This window comes from Pituophis catenifer, unplaced genomic scaffold (genome assembly GCF_029215685.1).
Source record: "Pituophis catenifer annectens isolate HBS135680 unplaced genomic scaffold, rPitCat1.0.hap2 SCAF_1, whole genome shotgun sequence".
In the NCBI taxonomy this organism is placed as follows: Eukaryota; Metazoa; Chordata; class Lepidosauria; order Squamata; family Colubridae; genus Pituophis; species Pituophis catenifer.
The window spans coordinates 20,613,316-20,633,480 of record NW_027256881.1 but is presented as its reverse complement, the minus strand read 5'-3'; the positions used below and the strand labels follow the sequence as shown (position 1 = coordinate 20,633,480).

The 20,165-nt window shown below is 41.0% G+C and overlaps 1 protein-coding gene and 1 pseudogene across 1 annotated transcript in view; both read left to right on the top strand.

Annotated features, from left to right (window-relative positions):
- The window catches only part of FSIP2 (fibrous sheath interacting protein 2), a 68,473-nt gene that overhangs the window by 40,135 nt on the left and 8,173 nt on the right, over positions 1-20,165 (top strand). Inside the window, exons 12-13 of the mRNA XM_070931973.1 lie at positions 3,967-10,879; positions 11,576-19,563. Coding sequence (XP_070788074.1) covers positions 3,967-10,879; positions 11,576-19,563 — 14,901 coding nt within the window. The remainder of the gene's footprint in view (positions 1-3,966; positions 10,880-11,575; positions 19,564-20,165) is intronic.
- On the top strand, positions 2,998-3,154 carry LOC139309173 (U4 spliceosomal RNA; annotated as a pseudogene).

The window sequence follows — 20,165 nt, the reverse complement described above, 5'->3', positions numbered from 1 at the left end:
ATAGTGAAAATAATTCAGGCTTAGTTTCCATTCTGAAATTAAAACATTTTATGGACAGAATGGGCCATCAACTAGATATATTCCATCAAATAATAATAATCCCATTTGGGACGGTGAGCAGAAGAGAACAAGGCATCCTTGAGCATTTTCCAGGGTGTTCAATTTCAAAAGTTAGATGTTAGACTAGTCTATTTACGAATCAAAATCCCATGTCTGACTTAGTGGGCTTCCCTTATCTGACATTCAGTTTAGTTTTGAGGGGAACATTGGCATTTCAAGGCTCCCTTCAGTAATTAGATTGCTGTACAGCAGGTTAATGCTGGTATTCACCTTCTTTCAGAGCACATGACTACAAAATTTCAGGACAATGAGGAATGTGAGTCATCTTACTCAGCTTATCTTCAGCGCTTGCTTTCTACTTCGTAAGTCTCAGACATCCTAAAAGATCCATTTCTAACCCTTGTATTGCTGAACCGCAATCTCCAGAATTCCCAATAAGTTTCCTTTATCATTCTGGATCAGAAGAATGTTGCCAGGTTGTTCATTGGAGGTACTATATTCCTGTATGTATGTGTACCTGTATATCTGTATCTGTATCTGTATCTGTATCTGTATCTCTGTCTCTGTGTGTATGGGTGTAATAGCTTGCTCCACAATCTTTCATTGACCCTCCCCATCACTTTTTGCTTTCAGAGATCAATCAGCACTTCGAGAGAGCCTCAAGGGAAAAGTAGGTCACTCTGTTAATCATTCTTACATTTGAGGGGACTGTGTACTTGTAAGGGCCGTGATGGCACAGTGGTTAGAATGCAGCATTGCAGGCTAATTCTGCCAATCGCCAGCAGCTCGACTCTCACCGTCTCAGGGTTGACTCAGCTTTCTATCCTTCTGAGATTGGTAAAATGAGGATCAAAATTGTTGGGGGCAATATGCTGACTCTGTAAACCACATAGAGCAGGAGTGTCAAACTTGTGGAGTCACATTATCACGTGACGTATCACAACTTTTCCCCCTTCACTAAACCGGGGGTGGGCGTGGCCAGCGCATGATGCATCCGGCCCGGGGGCTGCGAGTTTGACACCCCTGACTTAGAGAGAGCTGTAAAGCACTCTGAAGTGGTAAATAAGTCTATAAGTGCTATTGCTATTGCTATCCAAATCCATCTGATTCAGAACCATAGAGAACCTAAATGTTAATAAAAGTGTAATTAGACATGGGAACTCTGTTTGCTGGTTATCCCCAATTTTATCCCAAATAAAACTTCTGCATATGGGGAAACATGCAGGTATAACGTGATCGCATTTATACATGTTTAACCGAGTTACTCAATTTTGGCTTTGCAGAGTGTGTTAATTAAATTGCCTGATTTCTAACATCATGTAAGTAGGACTGTGTATCTGGTCCAGATTTGAAGTCAAAAAGAAAATTAAGAGGCTTTCCTCTTTAAATCCCGATCACTGAGAGACCAGCAGCATACAATCAAGCTTTCTCCATAGCTGCGTCAACCCTTTTTCCCTCGTATTCCTGAGTGGAGAATGGCTGCCTCCTTAATGGACCTCTGGGAGCAAATGAAAATTATTTATTTTGTTGAATCTTTTTGGATGGTAAGCAGGGATGAAATCCAGCAGGTTCTGACAGGTTCTGGAGAACTGGTAGCGGAAATTTTGAGCAGTTCGGAGAACTGGTAGCGGAAATTTTGAGTAGTTCGGAGAACCGGCAAATACCATCTCTGGTTGGCCCCAGAGTGGGGTGGGAATGGAGATTTTGCAATATCCTTCCCCCAGGAGTGGGGAGGGAATGGGGATTTTGCAGTATCCTTCCCTCAGGAGTGGGGAGGGAATGGGGATTTTGCAGTATCCTTCCCCTGGAGTGGGATGGAAATGGAGATTTTGCAGTATACTTCTCCTGCCATGCCCACCAAGTCATGCTCACAGAACCGGTAGTAAAAAAAAATCGATTTCACCACTGATGGTAAGATTGACAGAATATTGACTTTTATATTGACTTTGACTCTGGGCCAAAAAATGATTTAATTCGATTTTAACTGGTTTTTTAAATTTTTGTATTTATGTATCTTATTGCTTGGCTGTTCACCGCCCTGAGTCCTTCAGGAGTAGGGCGGTATACAAATCAAATAAATAAAATAAAATAAAATAAAATATTTTGCCCCTGGAGGCTATGGTATTATGTTTTTAGGTATTGGGTGAACACTGTTAAAATAATAACAAAAAACTGAAATGGAAATGAGTAAGCCAGGAAAGAGGTCATTCAAAGGTTTGATTATTTAGATTGATTAAGAAGAGATTAAGGCAGGGTTTCTCAACTTTGGCAACTTTAAGACGTATGGACTTCAGGTCCCAGAATTCTTCAGCCAACTTGCTGGAGAATTCTGGGACTTGAAGTCCACACATCTTAAAGTTGCTAAGATTCAGGGACAGCACAAGAATTCCAATCAGTACCATTATTTTTAAATGTGAACCTTATATATAAGTAATTCACAACTGACTACTTTCTGTGGAGGAAGAATGGAGATTGCCATTTGCGGAAATATGAATTGGCTTATGCTTAGTCAACATTTTCAGAGAGGTTACCATTCTTCTCCAGTCATTCAGTTCTCCAATCATATGTTCCAATAATTTTGATATTGATTATATTGTGGGGAGGCTTTATTGAAAGTTATTGGCATGAATCACCCAGAATTTGGCAAAAAGCTAACATCAAATAATGATAAATAAACAAATCTTTATGGTACAGTTAGGTAGACTTGTGCTGGAACACATAAAAGACCTAACCAAAGTGAATTCTAGCAAAGAATAGTTAATTCTTGTGAATTAACCATTTGTCGAATAAGCTGGTTAAACATGCTGTGCAGCCCCAATTTATCCTACTGTATGGGTGGATAGGTTAGAGTTAGACCATGCCTGGCTGCTAATGTATTTTTATTTTTATTTTATATTGCGCATGTTGTGTTTTTATTTGTTTAATTTAAAGACACTAGGTTTTGCACAGCAGCAGTATCGTAGCTAGCGAGGTTTATCCCAGACACGATTATTGCTAATTGAAATTTAAAGCCACTTATAATGTAAAAGCTGTCTAGAGTCGCTTTGGATAGTCAGATGGGTAGCATATAAATTTAAGAATGAATGAATGAATGAATGAATGAATGAATGAATGTGAGATGGGTGGCTATAAAAATCAAATAAATATATAATTTTTATAAGCACCAAGTGTTTTTCTCCAGCAGTGGGTCTAACAGCCAGGATGTAGAAAATAGGATTTTGATTGCTAAAATAATAAAAGGATTAAATATCCCATCTGTCTGGTGCAACTCCATTCAAAGTTTCTTCCACCTGGATGATTAAAAATGAATTTTGGAGATCTAATCACTAATAGCCTGTACAAATAGTTCTTAACTTATGATTGTAATTGAATCCAGAATTATAATTGTAAATTATTGTGGTTGTTAAGAAGATCACCATGTGACTGGACCTGATTTTATGATTTTTTGCATTGGTCATTAAGTGAACATAAATGTTCATTAAACCAATCTATTGCATCCAATGGGTTTTTTTTGTTTGTATGTCTGAAACCAGAAGTAAATGCCGGGAACCAGCAAAAACCATCAAAAATCACAGTCACGTAACCTTGGGATGTAGCAAGGTAAAGGTGAGCTGGTTTCCAAGCATCCAAAATGCGATCACATGACCACGGGGCAGATGCAGCCATCATAACTTCAAACTTGGGTTGTAATTTTCAGGGATCCATCATACCTTGGAACCAGTCATAAGTCAAGGTCTACCTATTTGTCCTTGATATAGATCAAGGTTGAACATGCATAGAGAACTATTGGTTCAGCAGAAATGCAGAGGAGATGGTATAGATGTATGTCCTTCCCCCAAAGCTCCTTATTTGGAGTTACGTGCAGGTTTTTTGCCTGTTATATAACACTTCTTCTCTTCTTATTAGGTATCTTCTTCGGAACTGAATAACATCATCCAGAACATCATGACGTGGGTAGTTTCAGCAGTCACAAGTATCCTCTATCCCGCTCTGACCAAATTTGAAGAGAGGGTCAGGACACGGGTGTACACAATCTCTGAGGAGTCTGTAATATCTTCAGAGAACTCCAGCAGCTGTACCAGTTGCAATGAAGACCTTTGTGAAAGTTATGGGGGCCTCCCAGCCTTTGCCAGTAGGAAAGTCAGCTTTACTAACACAAGTATGAAACCTACCACCAGCTCTCCAAGTGAATTCCATTCTACAAGTGGGAAACCAGTCTCAACCTCTTTGCTCTCCTCTAAGTCTTCCTTTACCTCTTTTACCAAGAGCACCCACCTGTCTCTAGATAGTGAAATCCTTAAGGGGAAATTTAAGAGAGGAAAAACAGCCATTTTTTTCTCTCCGTCTAAAGACAATGGTCTTCTGTCTACCACACCAAGCATGAAGAGTTCGAAATCAGATAGCCATCTCTCCCAGATGCAGAAAAGTTCTACAGATGATCCAGAAAATGTTAGTACTTTATACCACAGCAAACCAAAGCACAGAATGTCAAAAGGGCTCCTTTGTAAAACTGAAACGACTGTGACCACTGATTCAGAAGAATTGCCATCTACTGGAGGGGAACAGAAGCCACCAGACTGCTCTACTCGCCAAAGGGAGACCATCGACGTGAAGGACCTTAAGACTATTTTCAGTGACCTGAAGTTGCCTCTTGCCAAAGTTACTGCAGTGATTCTGGATGACACTTTCAAAAAAATATTAGGTGACCTGGGATGTACAGCTTGTTCTGTCTCTATTTCAATGGAAGTCCTTCTTGAGTCCATATCAGATAGCTTACTAGGCAGCCATTCTGCCGAGCCACCAGTTGCTGGTTCGGTTTCAAGGGTGGCCAGTTTTGTCGCCAATGATATTGTTGAAAATGTGCTCAGTAAACTCCACGGCACCGCTCAGAAGAAATATTTCGAAACCATTTCCAGAGATGACTTCTCCACAGAATGGAAAGCGATGTGCCTGGCAACCACTGAGAAATATCCTGACCCGGATCCAACCTTTTGGAGGGCTCAGATGCCCCTGTCCTTTGAGTCTATGCTGGGCATTGCTGAGGAGATTGTTCAGATTATTATTGACAAACTGAAGGTCTTTGCTTTGTCGAGCCAAACAAAAGTGTCCCAGTTTGAACTCTTTTCTAAAATCAAAGCAATCGGCATACCACTTGAACAGCTATATGCAGCCGTTCCACCACACTCAGCAGAATCTGAAGCAGCAAATGCCATTGTGAAAGACACAATCCGTAAGATAGTTTCCAAAACGGTTGCTTCTTCAGAGACAAACATCCTTCAATATGTGGAAGAGATGATTGGCAGCATCCTAAGCTACATCCAGCGTCAGGTGAGCCAAGAAGGAATGGTTCCATCCAGAGAGAGCTCAGTTATCATCCAGATCATTAATGATGTATTCAACGATCTAAGTACTGAAAAACTGAGGATTCTCTCTCCATCAGCAAAACCCAGCTCTTGCCCCAAAATACAACGAGAGCCTCCTAGCCACAAAGCTTCTGAGGTGACCATGAAAACACTCTTTACAACTGAGAAAAATACAAGAAAACCATTTCCTCCTGTTAATGTTCCTGGCATGGTAATTTACTCTGAAGCTGAACAGGAAGAAAAAGATAAGCGGCATCAGGATGGGAAATTAAAAACCAACAAGGCTCAAAAGCTTGCATATGAAGGTTTTGGTCTTGAGCCACGACAAAGAAGCAGGTCTCACCCCAAATGTGCTTTGCAGGATGATGGGGAATTTCTGGACAACGATACTAGAAAATATCTAGAGAAGACAGAAAGTACCTTGGACACTCTTGTACAAAATGCCATTTTTTGTTCTTTGGAAAGTCCGGAAACCGCTACACTTTCCGCTGACCCAGCGTCAAAGACAAGACAAGGGACGACAGCTCCTGAATGGACTTTAGAGCAGGCCATGAAACAAATAGAAGAAGACTTCAAAGGGGAAGAGCAGTTGCCAATCATTGAAATGGTGCAGAATCTTTTAAAGGAAACATTCCAGCATGTTTGGGCAGAGCAAACAGTCTGCCCCCCCAGTGCTTCTCCTTCATCTCTTACCCAAGTGAACATGAGCAGGCAACAGGCAGAGGGGCAACCTGCCTCCAAAGGACAAAGTGAAATCATTGGTCAGATTCTAATCTCTGATGTAGAAGTACATGCTTTTACAAACGATCTGGTAAAAACTGTGTTCCAAGTTCTTTCCCGCATTGCTCAAACTGACATGCAAGACATCAAGAACAGGCAATCTAGCCTCGTTTTCACTGACATTCTTCCTCTAAGTGTGCCCAGAGAAGCTTGCAAAAGCCTACCAACGGTGCATTTCAGAGACCCCGAGGAGTCCTTTGAGTCAGAATTTCCACAAGAAGTGCAGAGTAACAGAGAAACCATGCATGAACCAATGCACATTAGTCAGCCTGAACATCCGTCTAAGTCAGATCTGGTTAATGATTTAGTGCAAATTTTTATAGCAAAACTGGAATCCTTTGTCATATCCAAAGTGGAATCTCAGTTATGCTTGGATGTGCAAAACTTAAAAATGTCTATTAGTTCAGACTTTTCCTCAGCTTTACAAGAAGAATTCAAAAGAATCCTAGCCAGCCAACATGGTAATTTGCCTAATTGTTTAGAGGATATTTTTAACTCCTACAATAATTCTATTTTAGCTGCAAAAGAAAAACCAGAACAGGCAGTATCATTGTCTTTCTCAGATTTAAAATCATATGCCAGTGATGTGGCTAGGTTGATTTTGAAAAATATAAAGCACGAGCTGGATAAGGAAGTGGATAAAATTTCAACTCCTCCCGTTATATTCTCTGAAAGCATAGCTGCTATCCAAATTGTCAGCATGGTTTTGACTATTTTTGCCCCCCAGGAACATATTTCTGAAGAAAAGACCTCTTTACCACGGCAAGAAAGTGTATTGGAAAAAGTTTTCAGGAAAAACCCTACCTATAAAAGAGATCTTCAGACCCAAATCCAAAACACAGTGGAAACTCTTTTAAATGAAATCTTTCAGACGATAATGTTAGATATGGACAATTCTGGAACGGGGGAATTACAGTTTCCCAAGGCTGCAGATGGCAGCACAAAAAAATCATTGTCCACCCCAGCTGGGGTGAAATCTGATGCTTCGCTGGTTTCCAATGACTTGGTAGATATTGTGTTTGAAGATCTTAGTTCTGGTCTTGCAGCTGTTCTAAATATGAAGGGGTCGCTTTCATCTCATCTCCAGTCTCTCCTCTATGATTTTGTGCAGAAGACAGTAGAGCCTCTGGCACAATTGAAAGAACGTGGATCCAAGGCTGGGCACAAGAGTCGTTTTCCAGATCTCAAAAGAAGTAAGCATCAAGTCCCTGGCGTCTCAAAAGCTGAAAAAACATCTGGCAGAAAGCTGGCGGAATTTAGCGCTAAGCAGCTTCCAGATATAAAAGACTTTTCTCCTGAAGGCATAGCAAAATATTTAGTTGATAATGTCTTCCTCAGACTGGAAATGTTTGTGGAAGGTAAACTAGAATCTGAACTGGGAATGGCTGCTAAGCAAGTAAAGCCATCGCGTCTTGAAAGTGGATATGCAACATCAAGTGCACAAAAAACCACAGAGGTCAGAACAGGCAACCACTGCGATAAAGCAAAATTAGCAGTTCAGGACTCTCAATATAATTTAAAGCTCTGTGCTGAAAAACTGACTTGCACCATTGTTAAAGTAATTCAGAAGGACCTGGAACGGGAGATGCTTTCTTGTCAAAATCTCCTCCCCCAAGAAGAAAATGCTTCTGCCCACGAAGTCATGAACGATCTCCTCAAGATCATAACTGTTCAGATAGCCTTGACTGAAAATGAGATTCAGAAAAGAGTTCTGAAAAGGATTTTTAAGAAACAACAACCTGGACAGCATGGAGGTTATCCATTGTTGGCAAGTGTGGAAGATGTCCTCAACCAAGTTACCCAGCGAATAATGGGAGATCTAGGACTTTTGTCCTCTTTTAATAATGATTCTGTATTTTTTAATTCTGAACCCAAGTCTTCGCACTATAACGGAATGATGGACACTGCATCTCAGGCAAATGCTTGTAATGTCGCCGGTGAGATTGTGGATGGAATACTGAATAAGATGTATTCAGCAGTTGTGGACACACTGTTTGGCTCCAGTGCATTAAAGTCAGAAACAAATAATTCAGGCAGCCATAAAGGTTCATCTGACATCCAAAAGATTACTCTGGCAGTATCTCAACTCCAACCCTCTCCACAGTCCTTGAGTGAAGAACTCATTCAAAGCGTTTTGAATAAAATTGCTTGTTTTGCTGCATCTCATTTAGAAGAGGTCCTTCCGTTGTCTGTGCAACAGAGATGGAAAGGGCAGTCACTTTTTCAATGTGACATGCAAGCTGGCAGTAACACAATAAGTAGGCCAAGAGCAATGTCAGATGATTCGGAAAGCTCGTTCCTGAGAGGGACTTTGTCAAAATCTGACTTGACTGTATACGCCAAAGACGTGGTAAGCAAAGTTTTGGGAACTATTATTGACGAATTCAAAACAGAAAATTATCACAGAACTATATTTCAAGTCAATACCTTGTCATCAGAGCAGATCTCCAAAGCAAGTGAACTCATTAATTCTGTCGTGCATGATCTGCACACTGATGATGTGCAATTTTCTCAAATGCACAAACATACTTCTTTGAACCGTTCCCAAATTGATGGACTTCCTTCTACCCAGATGTTCTTCCAGTTTGAAATGACAACTAAAGATGTCCACGGAAAGCCTAAATGCCTCTTTTTTGAAGATTTTGCATGTTACCTCAATCAAATCCTTCCAAAGGAAGGCATATTAAGAGAAATTTTTGAACAGCAGCCATTGACAGATGCAAACATAAATGAAACCCTAAAAATGCTGCAGGTGGCTGAGAATATTGTAAGTGAGGTTTACATGAGAAGTCGAGATCTAGAACCTTCTGTTTGCATTTTGAAGAAGATTCCAGGTGAGCTCAACGAGCGACTATTCTGTTGTAGCTTTAAAAAAGTTGACTGCCCTAGACTTTTTCACAGTGATTCTCAGACAGAGATTGGCTCTGTTGCCAGAGATATTGTAGCAAGTGTGTTTGAAAATGTTCATAAATGTTTATTATGCAGTGTTCCTTCTTCTCAAGATAAATACAGCTTTTTGGGAAGAAAAGATCAGGCAGGACCCAAAGGATGTGGAAAAATTCCGAAACATCGAGTCACTCAACCCGAATTTCCTTCTTATCATATTTCACTGAAAAATGCTATGGACACAATTGACAAAATAGCCAAAGAAACAGTTGAATGTATTGTCATCACACTGGAGACTTTTGTGGCTCGACATTTTAGACGGGACTTTAAATGTAATTTTTTGGATATAGTGAAATTCCCAGTAGAAAGCCTTTCTTTTGCACAACTGACACGATCCTTAGATTCTCTTTCAGGTCATGTAGGAAACATAGCAGAAACAACCGTAGAAGCATTACGAAACAAGCTGCAGGGAGACACTGGGAAAGGAACATTGCCTACTTTAGGATCTACCCATAACTTTCTGGACTTTACAAAGTTGGGTGGTGCTGTCACCAAGGAGTGCATTGAAACTGCTTTCCACCAGGTGCAAATGCTCCACTCTGAATTGAATGTGTATGCCAACAATGCTGTCAGCAGCATTCTTGAAATTATTAAACACATTTTGGACAGAGAGCTAACCCAGAAGGAGGTCAATCTACTTAGCAGCTCTTCTGAAAGCTTGGTGGTAAGTGAGACTATCAGTGTCATGTTGGATCGTTGCAATGAAAGCCTTACTGAAATCACCTCTGAATTAATGGTGGAGAACCTCCAGCTAGAAATGGCAGGCCGAGCATTTGCAAAGGACAGGGCTCTTGCCCAGAATCAGTTTAAATCACCAAGGGTGAAAACAACTTCTAAATTGTACAGAAGGGTAGATATGAGGGATAGTTTCCCACCAATCAATGTTCCTGGCATGGTAATCTACTCAGAGGAGGAGAATGAAGTACAAGAAGAAGCCCCAGCTAAATTTCCTTCTGTCTTTAAGTATTCTGAGTGGGATGGTCATGTTGCATCAGAGAGAGAGAAAGGTAGATCAAGACATCCCAGAAGACGAAGACAGGATAAAGGTCAAGTCAAACTAGGTTGTCTTGAAGAAGATTGGCTTCCCCGACAAAGTTCTATCCCTGAGGGAAGCATTTTGGAAAAGCTATTTAAGAAAACGGCAGACTGTGAAGCTACTCCTAAGCAAGCTGGAATGGGACATCAGAAGAAGGCCAACCCCCTTCCTCACCATGAATCCTTTGCAGGGAAATATCCTTTTACATGTCCAGAAAGCACCTGCTATTCTGCCTACTGTCCTCTGAAGCTTGGCCATACAGCTGAAACCATTGTCAACACTCTCCTATGTGAATTTGGAGTGGAAGATGAGCCAATGGCGCAAAGCAGCTACAGTGAGAAATCCAGACATCTTTCTCCGTTGAAGGAAAAATCTCACCTGAGATCGTCAGGCTCCTCCAAATGTGTAGAACCAAAGCGGAAGAATCAAAGCTTACTCAATCGCTGGGAAATCAGGTTGAGTGATTCCAGTGACAAGACACTGACAGAAGAAAGCTGCCTCCTGCTGGACAGTGGCAGCCTTCTCTCAAAATGGGAGAGTAAACAGCATATCTTCAAATGCAAGAGTCCAGAGAAATACAAAGAACTAGAACTTCTGGCTTGTGCTCATGTTCCAGGCCCCTGTGAGACTCTTCTGCTAGCCAACCACATTGTTTTGAGTGTCATCAAAGAACTGATTACCTTCCAGTCTAGAGGTTAGTCTGAGAGCTTTGTAGCAGATAATATCCAATAGGCTGTATAACTTACATTTTCTTAGATCAGAAACATTTCCGTCTCTAAAAGATTTTGACTAAATTGCTTAAAAATCCTCTTCCTTGCCCCCTATGAAAAAAGAACCAATTCACACATGTCAACAATTCACTGTTATAAGTTAGACATTGATCTGTCTTTCCAATGTTGTATAATAATTCCTTTGTGTGTAGCCAGTATATGAACCTGTGTTTCTGTGACAAGTACTATTTGCCGTAAATCGATTTCGATAAATCCATTAATTTAGCTCAAAATGTGCCAATTGCAGGAAAACCATGCAACCTAATGTTTCATCTCTCAAATTGCATCTTCAACTATTGTGCCCCAGATGTGAAGTAGTAACCTGTTCATGTTTACTTCCGCAGATGCCTTGGATGAAATGTCCTGCAGGACCTCTTTGCCAGCATGGAAACAAGAACTAATCCAGTCTGAATCAAAGTGGCTTCAGGATCAAATCTGGAGAAATACATATCTGCCTTCTGGTAGAAAGCAGTCTTCATGCCATGATGTGTTTTGGGAACCTTTGACTCAAGCAGTTCTTTCCAATGTGCTGTGCAGCATTTCAAGTCCCAGTGCACGCCACAACGTACCAGAAAAAAATGAATTTTTTGAAAGGTCCCTTTCAATGTTTTGCTCTGTAGATGCTTGCTGTCCTGAACATGGGCTGAGATGCTTTAAAAACCCTCCTATGAACATTGAAGAGTTAGCATTCCACATTTCTGAGGTTATCATCAATAGCTTGTGTGAACGAAACATTTTGCAAGAGAGTTTCAGCAGAAAAGGTTTTCAGGCTAAGAGATCAAGAAGAATTTTTGTCCCACCTCTCTGTTTGGCTGACTTTGATAATGTTTATCAACCTCTTGTGAAAGAAGTTAATAATGTATTGTCATCGGAAATTGAAATGAGAAGCAGATGTGCAAACCAAGACAGAATTGGAGATAGTTTGTCTCAACCGCATTTGATGTCTTCACCTCGCTTAAGTAGAGCTTCTAGGGGTGATTGTAGAGGCTCCAGTGATGTCAAAAGGACGTCCTGTCTCTCCACAATGGATCAATTAGCCCTTAAAAACAGGAGGCTAAGCAATGTTGCTTCTAATTTGGACAGTTTCATCCGTAGCCTGAAAACCAGTGAGTCAAAAAATATTGTCAACAAAGTTCTGCACATCATTTTAGATTCGTTATGGCCTGATCAGTCACAGAATGATTTCGGCGGGTCCTACCCAGATGCCCGCTCTCAAAATATGATGCCTTATCAAAATTCGAATAGATCAACTAAAAAACAGCTACTTTATTCCTCAATGTGTCCACATGCTTGCAAACTTAGCAATGACCTATTTAACAGCAATTTGGGTCTGTCTCCCAAGTCTGTTGTCCTCTTGGATGTTGTGAGTGAAAAGCTGATCCGGGCACTTTTGGATAAATGCCTCTTGACAGATAATTTTACGGGTACTTTTGCTTTTGATGAGTTTCCAGAGAATGAACAGCTTCGTGATATGAGGAAGTGTGACGAGGAAGTCTTGCCCTATTCATATAAAGAGTTTAAAGTCCATGAGTCTGATTCCAGCACCTCCCTTTTTACCTATGATGTTAGATACATAGAGGACCCATGGGTGGAGGCTCAGTCAGGAGTGTCTTCCTGTGAATCAGCCCTGGATGTTTTAGCTCACACTCTGGTAAAACCTGTAATGACAGAGCTTTCCTTCAGCATTGAGCATCCCAGACAAATGAGAACTTCAAAAAAGATGGTTGAATTCACAAAGCCAGGCTCTAGAAAAGGACACGGCCAAGGGTTTAATAAAAAGCATGGCCGCTATGGTAAAAATGAAATGTGTCCCCCATCACGAAGTAGAAAATCAGAATCTAGGGCAACTAGTCCAGGAAGGCGTCAAATGAGAAAAAGAGAAAGAAACCGGTCCGTTCTAGATGCAGCAATGCAGCGTAGACCAATTGTACCTATCTACACATTACCTGCAAAAAAACCTTTGTTTGCAAGCTGCAAAAAGAAGTACTACAGAAAAGAAGTCATGACAGTGACAGAACATGGAGATCACCATCAACTCCAGCCAGTTTTCTCTGCTATTTATTCTTCACTGTTTCTAGGGGACATTGTTTCTCAGCTCTTGATCAAGATCTTTTCTTCACTGCAGAACAAATACGACCGAGATTCTTGTATCGACCTTCATGAGATGAACATATTGTTTGTGCATGCACTGATGGAAGAATTTAAGAAAGCTGGTGTTGGAGTCTTGCAGAGAGCTGAGGAGAAATCGTACTTCTCACTTGTGGATAGTCGAACTGTCAGCAGAATAGCTGACTCCATTTTAAGAGAGTTTGGATTCCAGTTAGCTGCTGAGGGAGACACGGGAAAGGACATAGAGAATCTGGCTGAGAGGGCAGCTGAAATTATCCTGACAGAAATTTTGGATTACCAGTTGCCACCAGCAGTGTTTAGGAGACTACCTCAGAGTGCTTTCAAAAACATTAAACCTGGACCCATTATTCAAAACATTGAGCGCTGTGTCTGCTTTCCTAAAGTGAGAAGGAGTAGGCCACCTCCTCCAACGTACGTTACTATATTGTCTGAGAAATATTTAGAAAGAGTAGTAAGTCGACTCCTAACTCAGCTTTTCCCACCCTCAGAGGACACTCCCTGCAACCAAGACAAAAGAGAGATGTCAGAAGTTGACTTTAATGAGCTCTGTTCCTATATAATCAAACACGTAATGAAGTCCATTTCAAAACACAAAATCTGGGTAGCAAAAAAGGATGATCGATGCCGATTACATTCAGAGAAAGAGATTGAGAACATGGTTGATTCAGTCTACAGAAATATGTTAAAAAAGTCTGGCTCACAGCTCTCTATACAAAAGAATGTGGAATGCAGGAATACTGCTTTTATCGATTGCATGACCAGCTTCATAATTCGGGAAATCACTAACCATCACCTTCAGACTTTTCTTTCCAAAGATGAAGACTTTTTGGAAAATCCTGAGCCTGAAGCCTTGTCTGAGAATATAGTCAGGACGGTTTTAGACAGCATCAGTGAATCTTCAGTGTCTTCTACTGAGGTTTTCCCAGCTAAGTTTTTAGAAGAAATTGTTTCCAGAGTTTTATCTAAAATATTTTCTGCTTCTCTAGACGAAAAGAAAATGTCTAAAGGGCAGCCTGAAATTGAGCTTGGTAACGTGGTTAAAAGGATAGCCAGTTCAATCAACTTGCAGTTTGGCAGAGCTTCGGTTAGCGGGGTGCAAAAAGGAGAAGATCAGAGCCTTGGAGCCCCATTGTCTGCTGTCATGGATGATGTGGTAGATTCTGTATACAACAATATGGCGAGAGAAAAACAGATGATTTCAGGCGGTGATGTCAGCTGCATAAGAAAGAATGCTATTTATGACAACGTTAAAAGATTGATTGAAAAAGGCATCTCTGATTATCTTTTACACCCTCTGTTTTCTGGAGATTTGTCTAGAGTTTCAGGTTTACCTGCACTAGAGGTTAGCGATGCTGTTAGAGTCAAGGAATTCCATGAGGATGAGAGTTGGCCACCATTTAGCACCTTATTATCATCAGGATTCCTAAAAGATCTAATCACTGGTCTACTCGCAAGGATTTTCCCTTCCACAGCATCTGGAGCTGCTTCATCCACTTGGAATAAAACGGCCATGTCAGAAGCTGACTTAAGCAAGCTCTCCACTCAATTGCTCAATGATGTTCGGCTGAAACTTTTAAAACATGAAATCAGAGTTATAAAGGATACACACCCTGAACAGTATCAATATTCTGAGGAGGATATTCAGAACCTGACCGATTCTTTGTGCAGCAAGATCATACAGAAATCGGGCTCCCTTGAAGCTGTCCAGAGAGATGTGAAAAATAAGAGCAACGCCCTTATTGATCAGCTAGCTGGATTTCTTGTTGGAGACCTCCTCCAACAGCATGTGGAAGCTTTTGTATCCAGTGAGGAGACTTCTGGTTGGGATAGAGCTGCTGCGGGAGACTCTATGGGTGGATTAGAAGTTTATAGAACTGCTATCAAGCCCTTGGACCTCAGGGAAGCCATTGAGAGAAACAGTAAAAGTTCACCTACTTCTTTGCTGGGAAATGTTATTTCTGAATTGCTTTCAAAAATCTCTGATACATTTTCAGACATCCCTCTTGGTGCCTCTGGGGAAGATGTGGGAGATGTAGCTATGAGGTTGGCAAAAACAGTTACAAAAGAGCTTGCAAAAGCTCACATCAAAGTTCAGGAAGGTCCTGACGAGCCTCTTGGATCCGCTCCACTGGAGGTGAATGTAGCAGACCAGAATTTATCTTACAAGGGTTCTATAGGAAGTTTTCCATCTCAAGAAGATTCAGAAGATGTAGGGGATGCTTCGCCTTGTCAAACAACCACTATAAAAATTGAAGAAGCTGTAGATCACCTGCTTCATTCAGCATGCCCATCAAATGTATTAGAAGCAAAGTGCTTCATCCAGGAAAATCTGATGGAAGAACAAGGTGGTCCTCAGGAGAAGCCTTCAGTTTCGCCTTATGTCACTGTGCTCTCTTATCCAGTGCTAGAAGCTCTCATCAGTAGGTTACTTGCCTATATTTTCCCATTAGCTTTTAACACTAGTGCAACTTCCAATAAAGGAGAAGGTCTATACGGATCTGAATTGCAAAGCAGACTTGCCCAGATTAAGATGGACATCAGGGCAATAATTTTGAAACAGGCCATCTGGACCAGCACTTATGGCAGTGAAAAAGAAACGGGTATTTCAGAAAAAGCAATAGAGAACATGGTGGAATCCGTGTATTGTGATGTTCTACATGAGGTTCTGCTGCAGCAGCCTTTCTCAGAAGACAAAGAAAGCTTAAATAATTTGTATGTCACACAGATAGCTTGTTTCATTATTAATGAAATGTTTAAGCATCATCTTCAGTCTTTAACATCAGAATATACACCATCTTATGTAAACCATGATGCTAGGATCATTCCAGACTCTGGAATAACTGTATTTCCTTGCATGGTTTTAGAAAATATGCTTAACCAGCTCTTGGAGAAATTATTCCCCAATCCAGAGAACATTGGTGACTATGCTGGAAAATATGATGACTTTTCTGAAACCGATTTTACCGAGATGGCTGCAAACCTGAAAGGCTGTGTCGTTACAGAGATTTCGGCCCATGAAGTCAAGTTGGAAAACGTCTCGGAGAGAATCCCAGACATGGATCAAGAGACTGAAGAAGACATTGCTAATTCAGTGTATAATCAGATTTTGCAAAAGTATCAATCTCAAGGTGAACTTCAAAATACTCTCCTGGATCAGGGGAACGGCGCTGTGCACGAAATTGCCAAATTACTCATCAGAGAAATTTTAAACTTCCACTTCCACCCATTTTTAAGTAGCAACGATTCTTCCGAGTGTTCTAAGTGGCAAAAAGAAAGGCAACAAGTTTCCAAGTGCATCTATTCTGCCCAGTTTTTAGAGGATGTGGTCGTTGCTTTCTTTTGCAAATTCTTATCTTCCCCTAATATTTTGGCATATTCTAAGGACACTAATTCATCGGAGCATGAGATGAGAAGTCTAGTGATTGAACTTGTAAATGGTTTGGTAATTGAATTTAAAATGTCAGACGTTAAGGTCATGCAGAGTGCAGGGGAGAATATCTGCCTTCCACAGATAGGTGCTGAAAAAGTGATTCAAATAAGTAATTCTATTTATGAAAAATTACTGCAACAATTTGGGTCAGAGTTTGAGATTTTTAAAGCTTTTCAAACAAACAGCTGCCTGTTAGCAGAAAAACTGGCTCCCATCATAATAAGAGATATTTCCGGTTTTCAGTTGTTGCCCTTGTTTACTGGTGACACTTCTCCATATTTGTTTTCATTTGTGGAAGCGGAAACCATTGTTGACAGAGTCGAAACTCTCCTCCCAGAACCGCCATCCTCTGGTTCTGTATTTGGAGATATATTTGTCAAGATATTACATCGAATATTTCCTTCTTGGCTCCCTGATAGTAGATCAGCTTCTCCTGATCCAACAGAAGGGAGGAGAAGTCCCGCTGTACGCCATTTGAAGGAAGAACCAAGTTCTGATGCCAGCAAAACTATTGAAGACATAGTACAAAATATTTGTAAAACAGTCTATGTGAACTCTGGATCTCCGAACAGAAAACAGGAAAGCACAGCTGAAGGGCTAATGGAAACAGGATTTCTAAATAAAACAAAACAAGGTTATCATACAAGACACCAGTTAATGCAGTTTGAGAATGGAGGTGATACTTATTCAGCGTCATTCTTGAAGGATATCTTTAGTGGATTAATTAGCAAATTGCTCACATCTACAGCCAGTGTGTGTATGGTGGGGAAACAAGAGGCTGAGGCTGAACCTTCACTTAAATATTTAATTGAATCCATCTTAAAGGAGTTTGCAAAATCCCCAGTAAAAGTGCTACAAATACCTGAAGGTGGGCAAAATTTCCCAGATGTGGAAAAAGCAGAGATTGCTAAAATTATCCATGCTGCTTTATGTAGCATTTTGCAAGATCAGAGATCTGGAGTCTCAATCTGCATGGACAAGGAAAATGGTCAGACGCTTGCAGAAAAATTGGCTAGTGCAATAAAGAAAGAAATTTTAGGCTACCAGATTCAGGAAGTACAATCAAAGACATTCCAAAATCCAGCCTCTAAACCTTTTGAATTTGGAGAAATGGCTAAAAAAGTGTTCACAGAGGTGAAGAAAATCAGTACTCCATCCCAGATAGATACACCATGTCCATTTCTAGTCTCTCAGAGATTTATCTATGATGTCCTTGCTTTCCTCCTATCTAAAATCCTCCCTCTTCCTACAACACTCTCTCCATCTATTGATACAGAAGAGCGATGTGCAGAATTTGATTTTATTCACATGAAGCTCCTGAGCAAAGTGATGGCTGAAATTTCAAAAAACAAAAATGCAGAGGTTAAGTATCTTGACCGTGTGCAGCCCAACCGTGTTGTCAGTCAAACGGTAGCCAACTCAATCTATAACAATCTTTTGCCAGAATTTGGAAGCACATCCGACGTTCAAAAGTGCATCAGAACTGGCTGTACAATTCTTCTGGAGAGGATTGTGGACATTGTGATCAAAGAGATTTCTGGGAATCAGATGCAGATGTACTTTACAGAAGAGTTAAACCGACAGCAAGAAGCCATTGAAGCTGAGAAGGCTCTTGAGGATCAATATGGAGCTAATTTGGAGCCATCAGAGGGCCAGACACAGTTGCGATCCCACCTGAAAGGTTTATCCTCTCTAATCTTAGAGGAGATAGCTGTTAAACTTCTCACAAAAATATTCAGTTCTCTTCCTCTGGATGAAGTGGATACAAGCAATGTTGCATCTATGAAGGAAGCGGCAAGAAAGATTATTAATTCCTTGCAGAATCTCCTCTCAAATGGTGAACTTAAAGTGTGGCAGCATGATGACTCAGAAGACTTAGCCTCCGAAGATAGCCGAGCAGTTGGAGAAGTGGTTGACTCCGTTTACACGGATATCCTAAAACACTCCAACTCTGAAACGTCTCTGTATGAAGACTTAACTAACAGCAACGAAGACTTTGCTAACAGAGTTGCCTGCTTCATGGTGAGTGAGATTTCTAAACATGACTTCCAGCCGGTCGTTGACTCGGAGAAAGAGATACCCAGCCCCAGTTTGATAAAGCTGGAGTCTGAAAAAATTCTCAAAAAAATTATTTCTGACATAGAAGCAGGAAAAAAACTAAACTACTCCCCAGATGCTCAAACTCCCATAGTGTCCGTTGTTTTCCTGGAAGAGATCGTAAGCCGCTTCCTGATAGGAATCCTAGTGGCACAGTATGATTTGGGAATTCATAAGAAAAAAAGCTTATCTAAAACAGATGTAAATGAAATTGCTGCCCAGCTAAAAACATCGGTGGAAAAAGAGGTATCAAAGAACAAGATCAATCTTGTCGCTTCAAATCATCAGCCAGTACTGGATTCACGGTATGAAGAGGCAGTTAACCAAGTTGTCCATTCTGTCATCAGCAACGTCCTGGAGAAATCAGGATCTCAGAAAGAATTATATAAGGACATGACGACCAAGCAGGTGATATTCCCAGAGCAAGTAGCCAGTATCATTATCAATGAGATCTCCAGCAGCAACCCAGAAAAGTCTTTGGGCGATAATTCAGAAAACGAAACCTCCAGTGCCCTGGAATTGGACCGCATTGTAAGCAAAGTCCTTGCTAAAGTTAACTCCCATATGGAGCTGGAGGAAGATGCGTCTCTATTAGAGCTTTGCGGTATGTCAGAAAGTCGAGATGAATCCACACCAGCTAACGTATCGCCGTCAGATGGTGGGTCAGTCAAGATCATCCCTTATATTGGTAAAAAGCCCCTGAAAGTTGACCCAGACATAGTTGGAGATCATTTAGCAGTGCTGTCCATAAAAACAGAACCCCTGGAGAAACTGAAAAAGACATGTTTATCAAAGGTGGGTTTGAGTTTAGAAGAATTAAGAAGAGCCTCTGCATCAGGCAAAAGTCTCACCCATAGCTTGGCGGCTGCAAGTGTTCCTGAAACCAATAAAAGGAAGGAAAGGCGCCCATCTTTGGATATGACTGGGCGTCTTGCGGTGAAACCCAAGGAGGTAGGTGAGACTGCTTGCATGAACTGAAGTGGCTTCTGTTGAATGCTTTTTATCTTTGTCATTTTCAGTATATTACCTGACCTTACCAGGTAATAGGTTCCAAATATTCCCTGATGACTGCGGATAGGCCCATATCATTTCCTTTGTAATACTGGTAGCCTTCAACTTCAGTTGTGACTGAATGAGTGGATCAGCTTGCCTCCAGAAGTTGTGGATGCTCCATTACTGGAGGCTTTTAAGGAGAAATTGGATTGGGCAACTATTTGTCCTGAATGATAAACGGTTCCTGCTAAAGCAGGGGGCTTGACTAGAAGACCTCCAAAGTCTCTTCCAGTCCTGTTATTCTATATTCTAATATGTGTGGACTTCAACTCCTTGGGAGTTTTAAAGGTGAATTAAAATACCATAAAGGTGGTACTTATGACCAGAGTGGAGCCTGCCCATTATGAGCCGTGGTGGTGCAGTGGTTAGAATGCAGAATTGCAGGCTAACTCTGCCCACTGTCAACAGTTTGATGCTTACCGGCTCCAGGTTGAGTCAGCCTTTTATCCTTCCGAGATCGGTAAAATGAGGACCCAGATTGTTAGGGAAAATATGCTGAC